The 20,411-nt window shown below is 35.0% G+C and overlaps 1 protein-coding gene across 10 annotated transcripts; it reads right to left on the bottom strand.

The window, feature by feature from the left end:
* Positions 1-902: 902 nt before the first annotated feature.
* Positions 903-5,904, bottom strand: LOC113690584 (transcription factor GTE4). 10 transcript variants are annotated; one of them, XR_003448464.2, is made up of 6 exons: positions 3,469-5,903; positions 3,342-3,387; positions 3,139-3,249; positions 2,954-3,026; positions 2,335-2,432; positions 903-1,352 (listed from the first exon to the last, which is right to left on the bottom strand). XR_003448464.2 is itself a non-coding variant. In XM_072051032.1 (6 exons), the coding sequence occupies exons 2-5, from the start codon at positions 5,050-5,052 to the stop codon at positions 2,986-2,988; spliced, it is 1,782 nt and encodes a 593-aa protein (XP_071907133.1). In that variant the 5' UTR covers positions 5,053-5,098; positions 5,437-5,903; the 3' UTR covers positions 903-1,352; positions 2,954-2,985. The 10 variants fall into 10 exon arrangements, 6 of the variants coding, with proteins under 6 accessions (XP_071907133.1, XP_027064361.1, XP_027064360.1 ...); XR_003448466.2 differs by having other exon boundaries at positions 903-1,285; XR_003448465.2 differs by having other exon boundaries at positions 2,335-2,429.
* Positions 5,905-20,411: the final 14,507 nt, after the last annotated feature.

Here is a 20,411-nt window from a genome sequence, read left to right as displayed (position 1 = left end):
TTATTTTATCAATGTCTCTTTTGAGGCTACAAATGGAATGTTAGAGAAAAAAATTATAGTGTGACTCAAATTTTGGGACATGAAAAAAGGTGAACTATGACAACAACAATGGGACGGAGGGAGTACTATGTACCAAGAGAAATGTATTAGTATAACTTTATACTCCCTCCGTTCCACTTTGATAGTTCTGTATCTCTTTTTCATCTGTCCCAAATTATAACCCACTTTCCAATTGAAGAATATAGTTGTATTTTAATTTTTCTAAAATATCCTTATTCAATGTAAGTAGTTGTTACTATAAACCTACCCCATTTAATGAAAGTTGAAGTTATACCATATTTAATGTGAGAGTATTTTAGAAAAATAGCAATCCAAATTTACTTTTCCAACAAAGTTAACTACTTTTTCTTAAATTGTGTAAAAAAAAAAAAAAAAAAAAAAACAGGACTATCAAAGTAGGACGAAAGGAGTATATATTTTTGTCGCTTTTTCTAGCAATACTCGTGATTATTACTTGACAAATTGGTATGGTACTAAGTTTTATTTCAATTAAAGAAGTTTTAAGGGTTATGGTAAGTGTAAATAATATTGCAAATACCACATAATGAGCAGCGATAAACTAAGCTCTAGGGACACAAACAGCTGGAGAATTCAAGGTGGAAACGCAGGATAGCTTGTTGCAATGTCCACCATTCTGGATTTGGGGGCTTTCCATTATTTTCCCGCACAATGGAGGGGATGAGGGACTGACAGATGGGGTTTAAGGAAGCAAACCCGGAATATCATGAACAAAACTTAATGATTACCCTTAGTTTTGGTACCACTCAATCTAGGGAACGCCAAAATTTAGATTTGAGTTAGCAAGAAACGAGCAATTATAGGAGTGTTCATAGCAAAAGCAGTAAGCTAAGGGCAATATGTAATTAACTATCGAGAAAGATCCACGACCAAGAACAAGACTTTACACAAAGAATGCCTCTTAGGTCATCGACAGCATACCGCTATTACTAATACATACATGCAATTGCAATTAACTGCGAAATGTTTTATCCAACGCTGCTGTAAACCACCAGACAAATACACAGAAAACTGGCCAGCAGTAGTTAGCTATGTACAAAAGCTACAACAATGTACAATAAAGAAGCATCTGCATCATTCTCCAGGTTGTCCAGAAACATCTGTTGCTAAAACCGTCACCTAAAACACCTTACTGTCGATGGAGACCATTGTTTCAAGAGGAGATCGATATGCAGTCAAGCTCGGCCACAGGTTTGTAACAATAAATCTAGGCAAGATGGTAGAAACATGAATATTAGACTTAAGCACGATTCTTCGTTAAAACAAAATGAGACCTGAAAAGGAATAGCAGCATCAATCAGGCCACAATCCTGTTGGAATTATTGAAGACAAAAACGAGCCAAACTTCAAATTAACATTCAGGCATTCGCCATAACCATGACAATCAAAACAGAAAGAGAAACAATAAAAAAGAAAAGTGTGTGCTTTGTGTGTGTGAGAGAGAGACAGAGAGGACCAAATTACTCGACCTACAGGTATTACGTTCTAACTGCACTACTTTCACCTAAGATGACTTTTGCGAAAGTAGGCATTACAAACATGGAAACTAATGTAGTATAGATAATTCCTAACAGTAGGTACAAGTTCTTACCAACACTCTAGTACAGAAAGAATAAGAAAAAGCTGAATGCTTGATAGCTTGATAATAGAGTGTTTCCTACACCTGTTAGATCTGATGCTCATAAATATCACTGCACCTTGATCACTGGTTTAGTTCACAAGCTCGTGCTATCTTAAAGCTAAAGGAGAGCACTCAAATAAGCGCTTGCAGCCACATGGTGTATATGTTGATTAAACATTTGGGATTCTTTGAGCGCTTATGGAAGATACTAAGATAGAAAGATGATATATACCGAAAATGCTGATCGACCATTATAAAGCTCAAGGAACAACGGACTTATGTTGATCTCTACAGCCTCCATAACTAACTTCCCAGTTTAAAAAATGTAAAAGAAGTGCCACAGTGTTGGAGCCAACAAAGGAAGTAAATTTAATAAAGCTTCCATCATTATACCACAAACCTACATATCTATATTTAGCTGAACTCTAGTTTGTTACACTTGCATTCATGCTTAAGTTTTGCATATTCCTACCTTTCCCTCTTTTCATTTAACTAGTTAAGGAAAGTCATTTCACACGTAAAGTCATGCAGACTGTTTAACAATGACCAGCACTTCCTCTTAAAGCAAAAACTGTACAAGTCACAATAATTTGTTTGATAAGTCATATCTCACACTTGTGTTAATATCCACTCACAAAGAATTTAATGAAATCTCTATCCTCTTCCCTCAATCTTTGACAGCTTTACAGGCACTCCAGAATTATCAACATTTGGGGAGTGTCAACAGCAGCTTCTAAAGCATAAACAAGATACTGCAGTATTATTGTCTAGGAAAATGCCACTTTCAAATTGTAGATAGACAAATTCGATGCGCTCAATATATGCTCCGAAAAAAAAAAAAGTTTAACTACCATGCATTGCTGAATAGAGCAAAAGAGCACAATCATCTTTTCTCATGATCTACAAACTTCCCAGTAATTTGGAAATTATAAAGCAATTAAGACATTTATTGTTTACAAGTGCACTTTTTACATGCTTAACTATCATATCTAGATCTTAATGAGCATTCTTAAGTTTTAAGTTAAACTCAAGTAAAGCCAGCAACCATAAAAGTGAACAACACGCAAAATTCACAAAGAGAATTAGAAACATTAAAGAAAAGGCTAACATAAACAACAACAGGTTCGTGCTTCGATAAATAACAGAAAATTAATTAAATATGAGCAAGGAAACAAGAGAAATCAATAAAAGCAGATTCAATTCCACGATCCATGAAATGACAAATAAATAAATCCACAAAGAAACTTATCTTACATTGACAAGTAACTCTAATTCCTAGTTCAATGTCATGCATCGGATCCATCTGAAGCACTTCCACTATCAGAGTCTGCCAAAAAATGTAAAGTGAGAAGACAATTCAGTAACATTCTCTCACTTTGGAGATAAGTTTGTAATCATGAATCTCCAGACAGAAAATACAAAGTAAGAATTAGCAATACCCCCTGAGGAAGATCCCGAGTCCGCGTTCGAGCCGCTTGAGTTAGTTGATCGACTTGCATTATCTCTCTTCTTTTCCACTTCAGTTTGAGATGAATAATTTTTCTTAGCTTCTGTTCAGAAAACACATTTAACTTCACTATGTTTGAAAACCAAGTTTGCCGTTATTTCAAGAGCAAAGGAGACTTGAGCTCAGATAGCTTACCCATCTTCCTTTCTTTCAGAGTTTCTGCTGCAGCTGGGGCAAGGTCCTGCAGAAAACGGAAGCTAAGTGCCTATAACCACCGAAATTAACAACAGAAAGGCATCAAATAGAAATTTCAATAGCTTACCTTTTCTGGAACACTCCGGGCTGCTTCTCCCTTTCCTTGATTGGCAAGCTCAGCTTTTCGTTTGTTCTTGCTCAGACTCTTCTTGAAGTTTGTTACAAATCTATCCAGCTCCCAAAGAGTTTCAGTATCAACACTGTCAATGTCAACTTCAATCTCATCCTCATTTTGGCACAGAGAAGGGTTCCTCTTCTTTATAATCTGCACAACATTTTCAAGCTTTTCAGAAGGCAAACTCTGCAAATTTGTGCTAAGTTTTTGTTTTTCGTCGTATGTCATTTCCCTTTTATTGGGCTCTTTTGCCTTTGGCTTTTTTGGGGCTGCAGTTCTCCCTGAACCAGCAGAAATCATGGTTTTGGTTTTGGGATCAACAGGATTGCTAATAAACTTTGACCTGCTTAAAGTCCTCATTTCAGGAGGTTCCATTACTGCTGGAGGAGCTTTCTTAGATTTAGGAGTCGGTAAACCCACTTCAGAATCCGGGCCATGCATCATCTCATGCATATATTCCGCCTCAATAGCAGCCCATTTGTCCTGAAAATTCTTTAATAGCTCCTCAGCCATCACGTGAACATCTTGCCCCTTAGGGTTATATGTCATAGCATTTTGAAATGTAAGTCTCACATCCTCTGCAAACTCCTTAGGAGATTTATACCCGTTATTGCTAAGCCTAGCTTTTACAGTACCCAAATCCATTGGATTCTTAATAATGTCAAAGTAATCGTGCAAACCAAGATGCACAGTATCAACAGGTTTGTTGAACACCCATCCATGCTTATGCTTCATCAATCGATCAAGCAAAGAGCTACAATTCTTCAACATTTGATTAGAAAACTTCCCTGAAACAAACCCATGTCCTGATTCACCCCCTCCAGCTTTCTTCCCAGCACCAGATTTAGACTTCTTGTTGCCTTCTGCAGAAGGAAACTTATCCTTTGCAAGCAAAAAGTCTGTATTCTTGTAGAATTTATTTGCCTTAGGCGTCCGTTTCTCTTTATCCCCATTGTCATTGCTGTTCTCCAACACTGATACGCTCAACTGATGCAAAGGCTTGGAAATGCGAGGCGTTCCAACAGAATCCACCTCGGAATGGACCCGTTTCAACTTCCCACCATTATCAACACCACGTCCAGCTTTACTGCTCTTTTTCCCCTCCTGCCCTTCAATCTTTTTCACCAATCTCCTAATCTCGTCCAACTCGCTCTCGAGCCTTTTCCTCAGCTCCCGTGCCTCCCTTTTCGACTTCATCGCCAAATTGATGGTGACCTTATTTTCTTGCCTCAGAAACCCACCTTTCCCCATCCCATTTCCCCCAGACACTTCACGATCTCCCAGTGGACGACTCGATGAGTCACCGGACGCCACACCAAACACAGGTTCTTCCAACAGATTCCCATCTTCACTCCCAGGTTTCCCAGTTTGACTTTGCCCCAGCTGGGCACCATAACTGTTGTTCTTGTCACTACTATCCTTTAACCCCTTGACAGACTTCCTTTTATACACCTTGCTCTCTTCAGCCCACCTCTGCTTCTCTTTAGACCCTTCTTTTTCTCCGTCTCCACCACCAACTGTTGTTCCAGAAGCCATTTATCCACCTCCCAAAACCCTAGAAATTTAATCTTTTTCAACTAATCTACATACAAAAAGCACATGCATAAACACAACTCACACACATAAATCCCAAGCTTCACCTTCTTCACCGGGAAAAATTCAATCTTTTACCTCGAAATTAGCTGCTGCATGCATAAACACAAAAGCCCACAATTTTACAACAAACCCTGTTTCTATACTTTGGTTCTCTACAATCTTAAAATACAATTACCCCCATTTCACAAGAACCCAAATTCTATTTTTGGGTCCTCTACACTGCTAAAGTTAAATCAAACCCTTTTACACATACACATAAACAATAACTACAGGGAAATCCTTGAGGGGTTTTCCCAAAAGTTAAATTAGGAACAGAAGCCATACCTTTTTCTCGAGATCTCTCTTTTCACACACTATCACAGACAGTTTGAGTATGAATCCTCACACTCTTTCCTAACTATGATCCTGGGGAAGAAATCTGGGTGAGTTGAGAAAGAAGAAGCCAAGAAGGACAGTGAGAGAGCTGGGTGAGGGGAGTGGACGAGGAATTTCACGCGCTGATGGGGAGCGTGATATTTAAACGCTTATCTAACGGTTGGGAGTTCTGCTGCGGTACAACCGGGTGAGAATTTGACGGTTGAGATTGTTAGATGATGGGTCCAGTAAGGAATGGGGTGGGAAGATTTTTGGTTGACCAACGCGTCCATGGTGGCGCGTTGATAACAGATGAGAATTGTAGGTTGCTTTTTGTTTTGTGGTCCTACCCTAGTTGGGAGCCACTTACAGGGAATAGTAACTGGGCTGGGCCTAGCCTACAATGATTTCATTTTTGTTTTTTTTTTTTGGGTCAGGTAATTTCTCACCAATATTTTGCAGGTAGATATGCACAAAAAAACTTGATACTGGTTGGTTTAAACATTTTGCATGGTTGAACAATAATTGCACAAATAGGTAATACTACATTACACTTTTTTTTTCTTTTTTTTTATGTTTAGCAGGTGAGGGATGAAATTTAAGGTACGCAAATTTAAATCTAGCGCCTCTAAGTTCGTATTGAATAAAGATCACTCTCATAAATTCATATTACACTTATTTTCTCCCTTTATAAATTCATTCCATTGTAAGAAAAGACCCAAAATTAGTGCAAATATGTTGGTTAAACATCAATGCCAAATTGTTTAGGACATTGTATATGACTTATAGTCACATGGATCATTGTTATCTTTAGAATGGTGCTTCACCTTTGTTTTTCTTCTTTTTTTTTTTTCAATTTTATTCTATCTGTTGTACTGTATGTGTGTCATACATGAATAATTTCCCAACTAAGCCTTTTGATAAAGTATTGATCCATGCCTAGCATGGATCTTTGCTGCTTATTATATGATTGAAAGTGATCCATCAAGGGCCTCAAAAACATTTATTACTCATTAAAAAATTCATTAATTTATAAATCAGATCGAGGATTTGAGATCTCTATGATTAAGCTTAATTGTCACAGCCCTCCTGCAATTGTTTACCTAGCATTGGCAAGATATGCGTAGATGTCACTAATATTTGTTTTCTCTTCCACTATCCCCCTGGCAACAACAATCACAATCCCTATTCCACATCCCTGCTTGCAGAAAATGAATTCCTGCCATCTTTCTTTCGTTATTTTTATTTCTCTTGCCCTAAGATTTGCTGTCCATATGATTAAATATTAGCAACTTTTCGAATGTCCGAAACCACATCTAAAAGCCACCAATCCAATCATTTTTCATCAACTTTTGGCTGGTGCAAAAGGACAAGAATCACTTAGGACATAGGGTACAAGTCACAAATGGATAAAGCACCTTGATTATCTGACTAAGTTAAAGGGGGGTTTTTTGTGTTAACAAATATAACTCCTGTACTGTATATACTTTTCCCTTATATACTCATGGATTTGACTTTTTCCCTCATTTAATTATGATCATGTTGAAATTGTTTAGTAATTATCTCTCACAAGAGCATCCAATTGGCTGAAACTCTCTGAATCTATCCATTTACCCTAGTCAACACCATGCTTATCGTTTTGAGCATATATAGTTAGGATCTTCATCAAACGTTCTTCAAGAAGAAGCTCTTTAATCTTTACGAAGCCATTCTAGTGCCTTTGCCATATATAGATGTGGCCTCGCTAGCTTCTTCTTGTGACAGGAATAAATTGCAGCAGTATCAAGAAATTAATGCTATGAATTTTATACGTGCCTAGTAAAAATAAAATTAACAACTCGGCATTGACATGGACAACCCACGTAAAGGTGATTTATTAACTGATAAGAAACTATATAGTAATATAAATTGAATCGATTTTTCTTTTTTTCTTTTTAGTATCTGAACTTTTAAAAGAATCCGTTTATGGTTTTAACTTATCAAGTTTGGAGAAACTTGAGAGATCTTTTAACTTTCTTTTGAGTGCATCTAACTGCAGCTAAGTCATGTTTCTTGATGTTTCTTCCATGCAAAAGGGACACGTTTACACATCAAAAATCGTTCTTGCAATCAATGCGGCAAACTGTATGAGATATTAGAGGCATCTGTTGTGGATTTGTACGACCAAAGTAGAACCTGTTCAATTTGATGGGAGGAAAACAAATTTATTAATTAATTAGTCAATATTAGCTGTGGAATTTGCTAGTTTCAAAGGGAAAGGTAGTATTGTTTCATTAACCAGTTATCATTTTAGGATGATTAAACTGGAGTACTGGTTGGCTGTAAGTAAATGGACTTGTTGGATGATTGAATTCGTTTAGAGATTGATTGACCAGGTTATAAGCGCTTTACTAACATATCATGAATAGTTTAAATCTTACAAAAACAAAAAAAAAAAAACAAACATATTGTGTATAGTTATATGAGTTTTGATAATCCAATTTGCTTACTTGGCTAAAATGACATTTCGTTAGTTAGAAGATTAGGGACAACTTAATTTTGTATAGTTTGCTCTCAATCTGGAGAGAAATGTGGATTTCTGTCTGTTGTTTCTATTTCTTCTGGTAGGAGATTTCCGATTAAATTTTTTTAATTACGTCAAAAATACTTTTTGGCTCTCGTGAGCTTAGAAAATGTGATATTCATATACTACTGTTAATCATAAAGTCCACTATTAACTGCATAGAAGCAGACAAGGTAGAGAGCCCAAATTAAGTCGTCTCTTATCCTTGAACCAAAAACAATTATGATCATTTGGTTCTTTTATACCACAATAAATTGTTGATTCCATAAATGTTTCATGCAAAATTATTAAGTTTATGAGTAAAGGATTATGATCCATATTGATTCCAGAGAGATGGAAAAAAATCACTTAATATGTAAGTAAGGATCTGAAACATAATACCTTAAGTTTTTTTGTCAGAATTGAATTCCTGACTCATATATTGGATTCTCTTAAAGTGTTTCTTTCATAATAAAATGAAGTTATTATTGTTACCTCGCCTATTCTCCCGGACAAAAAAAGGAAGAGAGAGAGAGAGAGAAAGAGGGAGAGAGAGAGAGAAGAGGTTATTAATTTTATTTCTTCACTGAAATGTAGACATGACTGCATGCACAAAGGAAAATAAGGTGAAAAAAGAAAAAAAACGCACGCGCACACACACACAAAAAGATGAAAGATCTAATCAGAAACCTTGTAGGGACAGAATCTTGAAATGACAACAATGAATTAAAATGAGCGTTGCGCGCAAATATTTGCTATACCCGATTTCAGCCGAAACGATGATGAACGCTGGTTCATCACGAAAAGCAAACATGCACGACCAATAGTCTGATCTTCTTCTCTAACAACATATCAATCCTGCTAAACCCTCCACCGAAAACCCAAGAATTGGGCCAAAAAACAAAATGACAAAAGATATAGAAAAGGATATTGTAGATAATCACGCATGGTGATGAGGATCTGGTCCACCAGGAGCCACTCGATCAATATCATTAAGTGACCTTCTTCTGTAATATTCAAGCTGTGAAGGGCTGAAGCCTATTCTCATCAGAAGAATTTGGCTGTCAGGTTTCAACTTTTCATGCATCGTGGAAATAGCCTCGTGATGATCAGCCACAAGAACCCGTGCTTCCAAATCACAAGTGAAGAAGCAAGCAAAGAAAATAATGATCATGAAGAAATACGGTAGGGTGGTTAACCTTGCATTGGTAGAACAAGCCATGGTAAAATGGAGGGCGAAATATTATTGAGAACAAGTCTAAGGAACCCTGATAGCTTGAGCTACCTGGAAGAAATAATATAAGCAGTGGTTAATTGGGTGGAAGATTAATCTGACAGCTCTGGCTATATATATAAGAACTCAGAAAGATTCATCAGGAGAGTAGGAGAAACGGAGAATAGTGGGGGAGAACATGTAATTAAGTGGTACGATTATTTATTTAACCCACGTACCAATCCGACAAAACTCCTGCATCAGATTGTTCGTTTGCTCGAAAAAAATTGTAATCATTCGTACAGTGTTAATTGAAGAGCTTATCTTTTAATATTAATTTACAGGTAGACAGATTTTAGTCTCTCAAGAACTCCTACTAAAGCTCTTGATTGATTCAAACACGTTTATGTGATTTGACGCTTACAAATTCGGATAAGCAAAGGTCTTAGGGAATGCTCAACTTAAAACTAGCTAGAGTTACTACTGATTACCATAATATTTGTTCCATCCCTTAATAAAAATTTAAGGACATATCCTCTTATGAGCATCAAGCCTTGTGCAAAGTCCAAATTTAATCAAATGAACAATTTAGTGTTTAAGTTTATTTACTTATTTTTCACAAGTTTAATTAAAACTAAGGAAAATGATCTGTTTCATTTTTCACATTTCATAAAAATATTCTTTTCATCTCTCACTTTTAAAACGAAGCAAATTCATCTCTAACATTTAAAAATTAAAACTATTACATTCCTGAACCCAACTATCAATATGAATCAAACCATCTAGTAATCTAGTAATAAATTTCGAGGATAGAATTGATAGATCATTCGATCAACCCCATCACATTCACATGACATTTATTGAACCAAAAAAAGGAAAAAATTAAAAATTATAACATAAACAGGCCATTTTTTTTTGACTTGGAATAGTAAGGTTTCTTCCAGGTAGTATGTACATTTGCGAGTCTAGATGTATATCATACATAAAAGATTGGTGTTTAAATTTAAATTGAAATGATGTGACAAATAATTAGAGCCGTCAGTGTATACAATGATAATGTAGAAAAAATTAATCTTTTTTTTATGTTATACTTTTTTATTTTTCCTTTTTGGATTCATTAAATTTCACTTGAATATCAAGTTGAGTTAACCAAATGATATACCACTAATTATATCTTCGAAATTTGTAATCAGGTTGATGGGTAGTTAGATTCAGATTGAAAGTTAACTTTAGGGATGTAATAGATTTAGTTTTTAAATATCAAGGATGAATTTGTTTTATTTTAAAAATGAGGGACGACAAAAAATATTTTTGTAAAATGTAAGGGATGAAACAAGCCATTTTCCCTTAAAATTATGCTTAAATGTGAACCGTTTATTCATTAAGTTGAACTAAAATGAGTTTTTACTATCAAACTGATTTAATAGTCTACATTTTTCATATGTGTTTATGCTAATCAAGTCCACTTTTGAGTAGTCTAAATTTTTTACATATATAGATTTCAAAGTTAATACTAATCAAGTCAAGTCGAGTTTAATACTTTGACAGAAAATAAATGTTGTTTATTTAACTTAATTAGTTAGCAAAAAAAAAAAATCTGAATGAGCACTTATTAGCCCAATTCAAGTCAAGTATTGCATTCCTCCTACTTCAACTAGTAGTGGATTGGAATTTGCAAGCGGCAGCTGATAAGTCATTTCATCCAAAGTCCTTCACCAACCTTTACTGCTCATCATGTTAGGGCCAATCTCAACCTGGGAACCAGATAAAACCTTACTACTTTAAGCCCTTGAAGATTCTTTTTCCACGTCAAATGGCACAATGCTTTAACTGAACTCGCTAAAGGCAACCAACTTGTGATCCTTCCGCGTGGCGACATTCTTTTTTGCTAGCTTTGGTCGGGAAATGAGAATGATTTGCGAAAGTAAATAAGCCCTTCATGTAATCTGTATGAAAAATTCCTCGGACATGGGCTGAAACAGAACATTGTCAAGAAAAGATTCTTGTAGTTCCCTCCTGGATGCATTTTAAAAATGCTAAAATTCTTGCAGTTGGAGTGCAAACAGGAACTATCAAATAGAACTTGCAAAAAATAAGGATTGTGTTGTCTAATATCAAGTTTGTAATACTGCGAGCCATTACTCTTTTCCTATAATTACCCGTACTATCATAAAGGGTAGCAGATTCACACAAATTCTCGCTATGTGAAAAAACCAGGATCGTGTTTTAGTACTATCGAACAGGAAATAATAATAATAATATCGCAAACTGAGTTCACAATAGTTATTTTGAGTAGCGAAAATGTCCGGTTCGCTTATATAGTGTATTTTTGGATGTCTATTTAAAAATTTTTGGTAGTAGAAGAGTACGATTTAAGAAGCATAGGGAGAGAAGGGAGACTTAAATAAAATTGTCTAAAACTTTATTGTAATTTAACGTAACAATTTAAAAAAAAAACGTTTGTATTTCTCCAAAACACCCCTCTTCCCCCACCTTCCACCACTCGTCACCTACTATTGGTAACTTCCGTCGTCCATCATCGCCGCCCATCTCTATCAGTGATACCTTATTTAGTATAATTTTATTTTTCTAAATCACTTCTAAAACAGTGCTGCCAAACAAACACGCACGTACTCACCTTAGTGTTTTTCCACATTTTGCTAACGTAAAATCAAACCAAGACCGCAACATAAGAAAACTGCAAATCGACAAGTGGCTCTGATTAGACCGCACGGTGCATCACACTCAGATCTTTTCCACAAAAAATGAAGCATTATCCAACTGGCCCTGAAACCAGCACTTGATTAGAAATGATCCGCCTCAATCTCACGTGCCCTGTCGGCATAATTAGCTAGATAGCACGTAAATTAGATAGTGTCCTCCTTGGAAATCCTATAAGGAAAGCTTACATTGGTGGGACGGCCCTCATTTGTAGTTGACCATGCTGTTCACCTTGTCAAAAATCAAAAGGGCTTTTTAGTTCTTAACCTGTTGACCCTCCAGACTTTTTCAACTTTGTTGTTATCGTAGAAGTCATAGTTCTTGGCTTTCCAGTTAATCTTTCTTTTGTTCTCATGGGAAAATTCCCAATAGAAACGCCTGTATTTCTTGTTGTGATGCATGAACATAATGGAACCCTACACTAGAACACATCACAGACTCATGATAACATTGTCCATCTTCTTTACCCTTTTCCCTGTGAAGCAATATAATTAAGACAACAATTTATCATGCTGCGGCGGCGCCAAAGTTTTAAATAGATTGTAAAACGTGTAAGCAATAGTAGTATTCTTGGTGAATATGGCGTGGCGGCAAATGAAGAGACAGTTGATCTTTTCAATTTTTCTTTTGGTACCTTAACAAAGTTAGAGAGTCGTGTAAGTTCGTTTCCTGCAATTGTAGTCTAGCTAATAGTCGATAGTTTTTTTTTTTTTTTTTTTGGTTGGATACAGATAAGTTAGGGAGTCTTGGGAGATTTTTTGCATTATATATAATTTGCCATGTTTTGGAAATGGTCAGTGTATGCTTGCTTATCGAATACTTTAGGAGAGCATTCTTACAACATCTGAACTTCAATTTGAAGGCCATATGTTATCTTTTTCTTGGCAGACTAATTAACCAAATTCGTGTCATCAATTAAATAAACAAATTCAGAAATCCAAATTTGATTAGAAGATTATTATATCAATTTTGTCAAAAGGCAATTCGAACAAATGGGGTCGTTTCCCTTTGCCTCTAGCCAATGTTCAGATTAATACATTGCCGGTGATCGCAAGGCGTTGGTCGGAAAGTTAGGAAAATGATTATTGTGGATTTTGTTTGTACTCGCCATGCTACTCTGGGCGGTGCATATATAATTGTCTCTAAAGCCAATTATCAGAAAATAATAATAATAAAAACATCTCTCAAATATATGAATGGCTGACCTTTAGTCTTTAGAGAGCATTCATCAAGCCAGTGTTGTGATCATCTCAAACTTGATCAATCAACCAAGAAATTTAGTTTTCCATGAATTTATTGACACGTACAAAGTTGGAAAAGTTGGACTACTTAGTTAGATTATCCAAACTCATGATTCTAATTGGCTCCCATATGATGTTGAACTTGGAAAAGCAACGACATAATGAAATGAATATACTAGTACAATCACTTCAAATTGGAGCCAATGTAAGGCCAAGAAAAAAAAGAAGTTGGGATTTTAATACATTAGACTTTGCTTAAAATAAAAGAACCATGATTCCTATACATGGTCACTGCTTTGTGTCTGTTGTTGAAGATTTAAAATTTGGAATCAATTTTCCTCTTCGAGAAAAGAGACAAAATATATGGACCCTAAAGTCTTTCCAGTTAGGGTAATCACTTTATATCTATTGCTGATAGCAGTAGAAGCATAAGCAAAATCCGAGTGTGCATCACAATAACAATTGCAGTTTCGGCCGAAAGCATATCATAGCTGATCAGGAAATGTATACTTGGAGCCTGCGAGGAAAGATAAGGACACATTTGACTAATTCACAGAATAATAGTTATGTTCACATTTTGAAGTCAGAAGATGTGACTGATAAGTGTTATATATATATATATATGCAGAAAAAGTGGGTTTGGGTTGAAACTTGTATTGTATATTTGTATAGTATCATTTAGGGATAATCCGTCACTCTTGTGTCTAATCTATGACTGACTAAGCCTGCCTTATCCAAATTCAGGACGCATATATATGGTTTTACAGGGTTCATGAATGTCAACAATTTCAATTCGAGATAATTTGTCAAATGATGGAAATGCTTATCTAATCTTCTAAGTTTGATAAACCCGTCGAGTGATGTTGCTTTCCTCCATGTTTAAGAATTCCTTTTGCATGGAGACACGGTACAGGGAAGTACAGAGATCAAACATATGCCTGCAACCCTGAATACTTTATACATACATCAAAGACACCTATCATATGGTTGGTGGCTTTGGTGGGGTTTCATGGTGAATAGGATTAGGACCATTAGGTCCGCCCGGTGTTTCTTGCTTTACCTATCAAGAGTCAACTATCAACTATCATGCAGTGATGTGAGGTTGGTGGTGGTCCTTTATATAGGGGTCATTTCTTGATTTATTGTTGATTCATATTTAATGCCGAATTGATGAGTCTTAGCCAAAATGGAAAAGCGGATTGTCCATGTTCAGTGACATTGAGTAACAAGATTTAGTGGATTGTATGTCAATTTCATCTGCAACAGATTTTATTCCTTCTATGGAAGATAATAACGTGCCGTTACTTTCTTATAATACATGGCAATGTACATTTAACTTGCCGTTTTCACTTACATGGAAAAAATAAATAAAGGCTGGTATATTATTTTTTAACGTTTTCGCAATGGGTGTTTATTGGACACTTATTAACATCCCTAAATTTCACCTAAATTTCACTTAACCTATAATGTATATCCGTAGTAACAATTATTACTATCATATATATACTAACAATTATTATTTTTCTTTACATTTATACATTTTTCCTAATTACTCTTATGTTTCTAAAAATTTAACACCTGAAGTATATCTTAAAGGAATACCCATTGAACACCCATTAAGCAGACCCTTTAACTTACATGTACACAACTAAATTTAGGGAATGAATATGGCACGTATACTGTCTAGGTTAAAATATCTTCATCCATTATTTTCATGTTTTCCAAGAAAATATGTATTTTATGAGGATGCCAGGACCTATAAAAGCTCAATATATACATTGTTTTCCATTAAAATGTAAAATAAATGGAAACTCATTAAGGAGAATTATTTGGTGTTGTGTATTAAAAATGTCCAAATAACTAATCCAAGCTACTGGACAAAACTTTTACTCCTTAAGAATGAAAGGCATGCTTTAGGCTCTTATATATATATATATATATATATATATATATATATATATATATATATATATATATATATATATATATTTTATTTATTTATTTATTTATTTATTTATTTATATAACTCTAAACCTATGAATTGCTATTATGACGACTGCACCATTAACTTTAAACCCTATAAATTAAAAGAAAAAGTTTGACATGTGTTAACTCTCATACCATTTTCTTTTTCTGTTCAATGTATTATATACTTTAACGCAGGCTAATGTATTTAAAAGAGAAAACAAATGATAATGGTATGGGTACACCTTTGTATTTTAGCTGTTTTAGTATCACAATTACCTTATTATCAATGAAGAGGTCAAGTGACTAAAAACTAATACCAAGGATAAGGTGAAGAATAATACGGTCACAATATCTTTTATGAGTTTTAAATAACAAAACGGTTTAAATGGAATTTACTAACAATTTCACGAATGTCAACAATTTCAATTCGAGATAATTTGTCAAATGATGGAAATGCTTATCTAAATTGCTAATCCTCTAAGTTTGATAAACCCGTCAACTGATATTGCTCTCCTCCATGTTTAAGAATTCCTTTTGCATGGAGACGCGCATAGGGAAGTACAGTTGAGATTTTTATGCGATTATAGGTTTGGAATATATTTCTTACATAATTTGTTGTATTATCATATAATTTTGTTATACGCAGTATAAATATAATTTGATTTCTAGATGTCCACAAAAATTACAATATATATATATATATATGTATGTATGTATGTATATAGCAACCATACATAATCGCATCAAACTCAAACATAATACTCCAAAACCAAGACGTATTACTATTACAAGGGAATTTCAGTTCCATTAAGGATCCGTTTGTTTCGGGTGAAAATGTTTTCCAGAAAAATAGTTGCACAAAAGTTACTGAAAATATTTTCCTATGTAAAACATTTTCACTCATCTTATGGAAAATAACTTCCCTTCCAAACTTACTGAAGTTGTTTTCCGAAATACATGCATCTTACCTGTAGTATGTTCCAAACTGACTGAAATCATTTTGTAGTATGTTCTTTTTTTTTTTTAGTGTAAACAGGAGGACTCGAACCCAAGATCTCTTCCTTATACTCCCTCCCCCGTACCACCCAACCCAACCCAACCCTCCCCCTAGTATATTCAAAATAAAAAAAAAACCTCATCTTGCTCATCCTATGCTAGTAATTAATTATGTATAATAGGGACATTCTTTAATTTTCTAAAGAAACTTTCAGCAGTGAGAGTGCAAGATATATGTCACAATAAGCATTGCATGTGATTGATATTTGACACTAAATGGCCAACAATTTGTTTATTGTTTAAGGAGATATTTTTTATTCATATATACATTTCTCCAAGATTTTTTAAAGTTAAACAATGAGATAAATTTTCTTATTTTGCATGGGAAGAAGTATGTAGTTATAATGTGTAGAAAGTAAAGATAGAGATAAAAGTGAAATATTTCAAAAGTTAAACAAACACCAAAAAAATGAAGTAAGAAAATATTTTCAATAAGCTAACCAAACACCTGAAAATGATGAAAGAGAAATGATTTTCATGAAAAATTACTTCCACGAAAAATATTTTCCCAAGAAAAACATTTTACTTCCAACCAAACAGATCCTAAATATTACTATTACAGGGGATCGAAAGATCAAACATATGCCTGCAACCCTGAATACTTTATACATACATCAAAGACATCTATCATATGGCTGGTGGCTGTGGTGGGGTGGCATGGTGAATAGGATTAGGTCCGCTCGGTGTTTCTCTCAACAATCGGGCATTCTTCTTCTGGTATTCAGCGACATCAAAGCCCAGCTTATGAAACAGAGTTTTGCTATCAACTGAGCGATAATTCTCAGCAATAATTCTTGCATTGCAACTCATGAGAAATCCCCAGAAATTTAACATCATGAAAAAGATCAAAATGGTTGCTTTCCAACTCATTTTAACAGCCATTTTTCTTGCTCTGCCTATCAAGAGTCAACTATCAACTATTGTGCGGTGATGTGAGGTTGGTGGTGGTCCTTTATATAGGGGTCATTTCTTGATTTATTGTTGATTCATATTTAATGCCGAATCGATGAGGCTTAGCCAAAGTAGAAAAGCGGATTGTCCATGTTCAGTGACATCGAGTAACAAGATTTAGTGGATTCTATGCCAATTTCATCTACAACAGATTTTATTCCTTCTATGGAAGATAATAGCGTGCCACTTACCTTCTTATAATACATGGCAATGTACATTTAACTTGCCGTTTTCACTTACATGGAAAAAAAATTAAAGGCTGGAATATTATTTTTTAGCGTTTTCTTATTAACGCATCTAAATTCCACCTAACCTATCATATATATACATATTAACAATTATTACTACCATATGCATACTAATGATTATTATTTTTCCCTAGATTTATATAATTTTCCTAATTAGTCTTACATTTCTAAAAGTTTAACACTTGAAATATATTTTAACGAATGCCCATTGAGCACCCATTAGACATACCCTTTATTTTACATATACACAACTAAATTTAGGGAATGAATATGGCATGTATACTGCCTAGTGTACGCGATAAAATTTCAGTCTACAAAATGACAAGAAAAATACATGACAAATATGTAATATATAAATTTAAGGAAATATGTTAGTACAATCTCCAGAATTTTCTCGAACTTGTAGAGAGCTTCCTTGGATTCTTCTCCTCAAACGCCAATCCAAGGGTTTCATAGCTTGTTCTTGGATCCACCAATGATTCCTTCAAATCTTGATATGAAAGATTTCAAGAAATTTAGAAGATATTTGAAGACTCAAGTCTTGATATATGGGAGACTTTGAGAGTTTGAAGATCCAGACCTTTGTAACTTGAAACTTTAATGCTTGAGTGTAAGAGATGCCTCTTGGTGTCCCCTTGATTTGGTTGAAAGATCTCTATTTATAGCTGTAGCAAGAGGTAGAGGTTGAAAACATATATACCACTCTACTTGTCTTGCAAGACGTACAGTCATATTAGGACTGTGCTAGTTTAAATATTATCTCTTTATTTTGTATTATTAATAAAGAGATAATACTAATAAGTAGTCCCTTGATTGGCCAAATTTGTAGGAACCTATGACACTGCGCCATTTGATTGGATAAGCTATTGCAGTATATAAGACATCTATATGGTTAAATAACTCCAGATATTGTCCCTTTAATAAAGAAATAATTATTTAGATATTTATCCATAATTTTGCCAAATCATATAGACATGTGACGTGGCATAATTTAATTGGCAGGGATATCCTGACAATTTTAATTGGCCGCAACACCTCATCTTGACATGTAGAGAGACATAATTGACTGACAAATAACCAACTTCCAAGTGTGCATGACATATGGCAATATCCGATTGAATGAAAATAAGCCGTAAAAATAATTTATAGACCAATGGTAATTTTAAGAATTAATTAAAATTTCATTATCTATAAATGCCCCCTCGAAACTTGTTCATGAATGCCAAAAAAAATTGAAGCGGGATTTGAGTGAACGAGTTTCGACATTTTTTTTGTTTCCCAACTTAATTCGGTTGTCCTAGGATCAAGACAACATTAATCTCCAATTCAAGTTCATTAATGTATGAAACTTCTTGAAACTAGTCATGGCCCTTAATTGATAACATGGAATGATGATTGCATGCACTAGTGCTTTCAATTTCCCGAGGCCGGATCACTTCATTTGGAAGCTTTATGTCCACTTACTCGCATGTAGCTTTCCTTTTGCTAGTATACCATGTGCACAAGAATTCTTGTCCTTTGTGAATTCAATCAAATTCCATCTCTGAGAACTTGGGAAATATTTCGGTGATGACTCATAGATAAGAGGTCAACTTCCAATTGTAAAAGAAGACCAATCCCCCAAGCCTGTTAACTAAATCTCCATGGGAAAGAATCTATTTGGATTCAAATTAGAACATTATTCAACTTGAACTCTCCTTGAACGTGCGGCGCAGATCTATTATAAATACTCAAGACCAAGGCATCAATTTATTCACAATCAAAATAAGAGCCAACTCTCCCCCTTTGTTTTTTCCTTCGCGCTGATATCATCAAGCTGCTGATGCTTGTCCTTTGCAAACTGTTCCCGTGTCATCTTTAAATTGCTACGCCGTCGGACATGAGCCATTGCGAAATTTAGCTGCTGCTATCACTGCAATTTGAAAGTAATTATCCGAACCCTTTGTTCATAGATATTCATATATTAATGGCTTGCGTGCTTATTTTAATTCTCTTTGCCACCTTGAGTGTGACTAATACTTGGAGTTTACATGCATTTTGTCACATTTGATGTGACTAATACTTCGGGTTTGTGAGCCTGTTGCGTCTTATAGGACAATATAGTTTTGTAACGTGATTCCAATTCAAGTCCAATCTTCAATGTCATATTTGGCTCACTTATTTCCCATCAAATAAATATTACTCGTTAATGCTCTTGACTTCAATCATTGCAGGCTAGCCCTCTTGTAAAAGCCATCGACGAGTTTGGGAATCAAATTCAGGATCTTGGCAAAAGACAGCCACTTAGGTAATCTGATTACCAAAAGTTTGTAAGAATTTCTTTTTTTTTTTTTGTTTTTCAGCAACTGATTTTTTTTTTTTACAAAATTTCAACAACCGTGCAAATTAAAGACTACACCACGCCGTTACCCCATATTTCATTGACGGATGAGAGAGGAGGGTCTCAATCGAAAAGTTTGTCATTATATGTGAACAAACCAACAATTAGCACATTTGCCGAGTCTTTTATGCCCCTTGAAGGATGCTTTCATCTTGAAGATTGAACTAGCAAGTAGACTAAGGAAGTTGTAGCACCATTGACTTTTTCTACTACGTCGAAGGAAGAAGAAATAATCGTATTAAACTCGTCACTTCATAATAGAGATCCAAAAATAGCTAAATTCACGCTTCCATTCGTGGGATTTAATATTGACAAAACTACATAGAAGATTTTTTCGTCTTTCTTTGGCGAGGCGTGCTTCACCTCTCATTATTGGGAGTGGGTCGAGAATATCCTTGGAAGATATAAAGAAGTGCTCACACGTGCTGGCATGTTTGAAACCGTCTACGTGTCGAGATTCTTCTACGATAGCTGCAAAAATATCTTACGAGTTTTCTTCAAATATTGGTGTCCCTCGACAAATACACTTCATATGTCCGTTGGGGAGTTGTCCATCACACTTTGGGACCTTTATCAACTTGGTAGCCTTTAGATCGATGGCTCGTTCTTTGATGAAGTTGTTCGT

The sequence above is a fragment of the Coffea arabica genome, chromosome 5c (assembly GCF_036785885.1).
Source record: "Coffea arabica cultivar ET-39 chromosome 5c, Coffea Arabica ET-39 HiFi, whole genome shotgun sequence".
Taxonomy (NCBI): Eukaryota; Viridiplantae; Streptophyta; class Magnoliopsida; order Gentianales; family Rubiaceae; genus Coffea; species Coffea arabica.
This window is presented reverse-complemented; position numbering and strand designations above follow the sequence as displayed.

What these genes read in the sequence shown, in the direction of transcription:
- LOC113690584 (XM_072051032.1), bottom strand. Translation starts at nt 5,052, where the DNA reads ATGGCTTCTGGAACAACAGTTGGTGGTGGAGACGGAGAAAAAGAAGGG. An exon ending in CCCGGAGTGTTCCAGAAAAG is followed by an intron (nt 3,388 to 3,468) that starts GTAAGCTATTGA and finishes CGTTTTCTGCAG; the next exon opens with GACCTTGCCCCAGCTGCAGC. An exon ending in CTCGGGATCTTCCTCAGGGG is followed by an intron (nt 3,027 to 3,138) that starts GTATTGCTAATT and finishes ATTTTTTGGCAG; the next exon opens with ACTCTGATAGTGGAAGTGCT.